Source organism: Equus quagga, unplaced genomic scaffold, assembly GCF_021613505.1.
Source record: "Equus quagga isolate Etosha38 unplaced genomic scaffold, UCLA_HA_Equagga_1.0 112416_RagTag, whole genome shotgun sequence".
Classification (NCBI taxonomy): Eukaryota; Metazoa; Chordata; class Mammalia; order Perissodactyla; family Equidae; genus Equus; species Equus quagga.
This window is the reverse complement of record NW_025795635.1, coordinates 1-2,350: the sequence shown is the minus strand read 5'-3', so window position 1 is coordinate 2,350 and position 2,350 is coordinate 1. Positions and strand designations below refer to the sequence as shown.

At 62.9% G+C, this 2,350-nt stretch overlaps 1 protein-coding gene across 1 annotated transcript; it reads right to left on the bottom strand.

The window, feature by feature from the left end:
- Positions 1 to 867: 867 nt before the first annotated feature.
- LOC124232761 (cationic amino acid transporter 4-like) lies at positions 868 to 1,653 on the bottom strand. The gene is made up of 3 exons (XM_046649676.1): positions 1,508 to 1,653; positions 1,140 to 1,248; positions 868 to 1,040 (listed from the first exon to the last, which is right to left on the bottom strand). The coding sequence occupies exons 1-3, from the start codon at positions 1,646 to 1,648 to the stop codon at positions 868 to 870; spliced, it is 423 nt and encodes a 140-aa protein (XP_046505632.1). The 5' UTR covers positions 1,649 to 1,653.
- Between the last annotated feature and the right edge of the window lie 697 nt (positions 1,654 to 2,350).

Genomic DNA, 2,350 nt, shown 5'->3' with positions numbered 1-2,350 from the left:
TTTGTCACAAAGCCCTGAGGGGGCGGTAGGGAGAGAGGCTGCTGGAAGCTTCAGGCAGCCCTGGGCTGGGAAACAGCTGCTGCCTCAGTCTGCACGTGGGTGCACGCCCAGGGGACCCTGTGCGCCATATGGTCCTGTGCCTTAGAGATGCGTGTGCCCGGGCAGGGGGCCTCTCCATCTGGGGCAGGCCTCAGGATTGCCCTGCTCTCTGGGGGCCCTGGGAAACCGAGGGAAACCCGGAACTGCACTGCCCTTTCTAGGCAGCCTCCTGGGGTCCAGCCTGTGCTCTCTGGATGTGCCCCTGAGCGGACATGTGGGGAGCCTGGAGGGAGCCTGGCCCCGCCCTGTCAGGGACCCCTCTGTGCCTGGTGTGTGTAGCTGGGCAGAGGGCACTGGCTTGAGGGCAGGACACAGGAACACAGGCCTGGCCATGTCCCTGACTCCAGTCTGGCGTCTTTCCTGTTATAGAACCTTTGCTCCTTTGCTGTGGATTGGGGACAATCATCTGATCCCAGGGGAGAGGTGAGGACTCAGTGCCACAAAGAACACCACAGTGGACACGGCAGCAGGCCACATGGCTGGTCGAGCTGTTATTACTGTGGGTCCCTGGGACTCGAGGCTCTTGCCTGCCCACCCTACTCCACCTGCCCAGGTGGCTGGACTTGGTCATAAGCTGGAAGACGCTGGGCAAAGTCCACCACACCAGCGCTGGCCACAGCCCACTCCCAAAGACTCGAAGCTCGGCACCTGGGCTGAGGTCCTGAGGTCCTGAGGACCCTTTGGCATAGGCAGGCCTGCAAATCTGAGCTGTTCTGGATAGAGGCTCTGCCAGCCCCTCCACCCTTCCTTGCAGGCCCCCAGTGGTCCTCATTCGTTGGCAGGATGCTCCATGTTGCTGGGCTCCTGGGCTGGTGCCTGGCTGGGGGACGGCACAGCCCACACCATCTCCTCCAGGCTGCCTTGTGTGGCAGTCAACCCCGGCCGCTCCCGCTGGTTCTCCTTGCTGTGCCAGATGCCGTAGCCAAAATACACCACGAGTCCTGCAAGGGTGGCACAAGCCTGAGGGGCAGGTCCCAGCCCTGCTTCCCTGCTTGCCCTCCTCCTGCAGCCCCCTGGGTCTGAGCCTGGCCCCCACTCACCGATCAGCAGCCCGATGGACAAGCGCATCCAGGCCAGGTAGCTCAGGTGCAGCATGAGGAAGATGTTGAGGAGGATGCTCAGGGCAGGAGTCAGGGGCACCATGGGAACCTGAGGGGACAAGGGCAGGGCTGGGCTGAGCTGCAGGGAAGGGCTGCTGGCCCAGGGCCTGATTTCTCGGGACTCCACAGAGCCTTTCGCTGCCTCTGGAGATTCCGGAGACAAGGGCCCACCCGCCATGCAGAGAGAGGGGTGTGGGGCACTAGCCTCCCCCGCTCTGCGGCCCTGGTGCATCCTGCCACGGCAGAGGAGGAAGGGGCGAAGGGAGCTGGCTGGGCTGAGCACGGTGGGTGCTGGCTGGAGGAAGTACCTGAAAGGTGTCCTGCCGGCGCTGTTGCTGGTGGGCCCCCAGGATGAGGAGACTGAGCAGAAACGTGGCGGAGCTGAGCAGGAGCAGCAGGGTGTAGCCCCAGGGCGGGAGGTGCAGGGCCGAGTGCCCGAAGACCAGCATGCAGTCCAGGGTGATGGCCGAGGCCACCAGAACACCGAATGCCCAAGCCACGGCGGCTCCGGGTCTGCACCCACCCAGGAAGCCGAGGTAGGGCCTCAGGGCTGGTCGCAGCTGCCCGGGCTCAGAGGCTGAGGCCTGCTGTGTGTCCACAGGGCTGCCTGGGCACTGTGAACAGTATGGAGAGGCCTTTCAAAAGCGTAGCATGATCATGCTGGTGGCCACGAAGCTATAGTCCATCAGCGCGTCGATGGACAGGAACTGGACCAGTACTTCTAGGTCTAGAAGCAGTGCCAGGAAAGCCATAAGGACCCTGAACACCAGGAGGCCCACCACGGGCACCTGCATGCGGGGGTGCACGTGGGCAAACACCTGGAAGAAGAGCCCATCGGTGGCCATGTCACAGACCATGCGTGGCACGAACCAGAGGATGTTGAACAGGAGAGTGGTCATGGCTGTGGAAGAGGATGGGAGCCATGGTGGACAGGCCCACCAGGGGCCACTGCTGGGACCCAGGGCATGGGTGGCCCCTTGGGAAGATGGGCATGAGTTTTTCTGGGCTCTCAGAGTGAGACTGAGTGTATGTGGGTGCTGGATTGTTACCCCTCACCACCCAGGAATGAGATACCCCAGTTTAGGTGACAGACCCACTGGAGAATCTGATGAGGGCTGAGTCCCTCTGCCTGGAAGGATCTGGAAGCACAT

What these genes read in the sequence shown, in the direction of transcription:
- LOC124232761 (XM_046649676.1), bottom strand. Translation starts at nt 1,648, where the DNA reads ATGCTGGTCTTCGGGCACTCGGCCCTGCACCTCCCGCCCTGGGGCTAC. An exon ending in GCCGGCAGGACACCTTTCAG is followed by an intron (nt 1,249 to 1,507) that starts GTACTTCCTCCA and finishes TTGTCCCCTCAG; the next exon opens with GTTCCCATGGTGCCCCTGAC. An exon ending in GTCCATCGGGCTGCTGATCG is followed by an intron (nt 1,041 to 1,139) that starts GTGAGTGGGGGC and finishes CCACCCTTGCAG; the next exon opens with GACTCGTGGTGTATTTTGGC.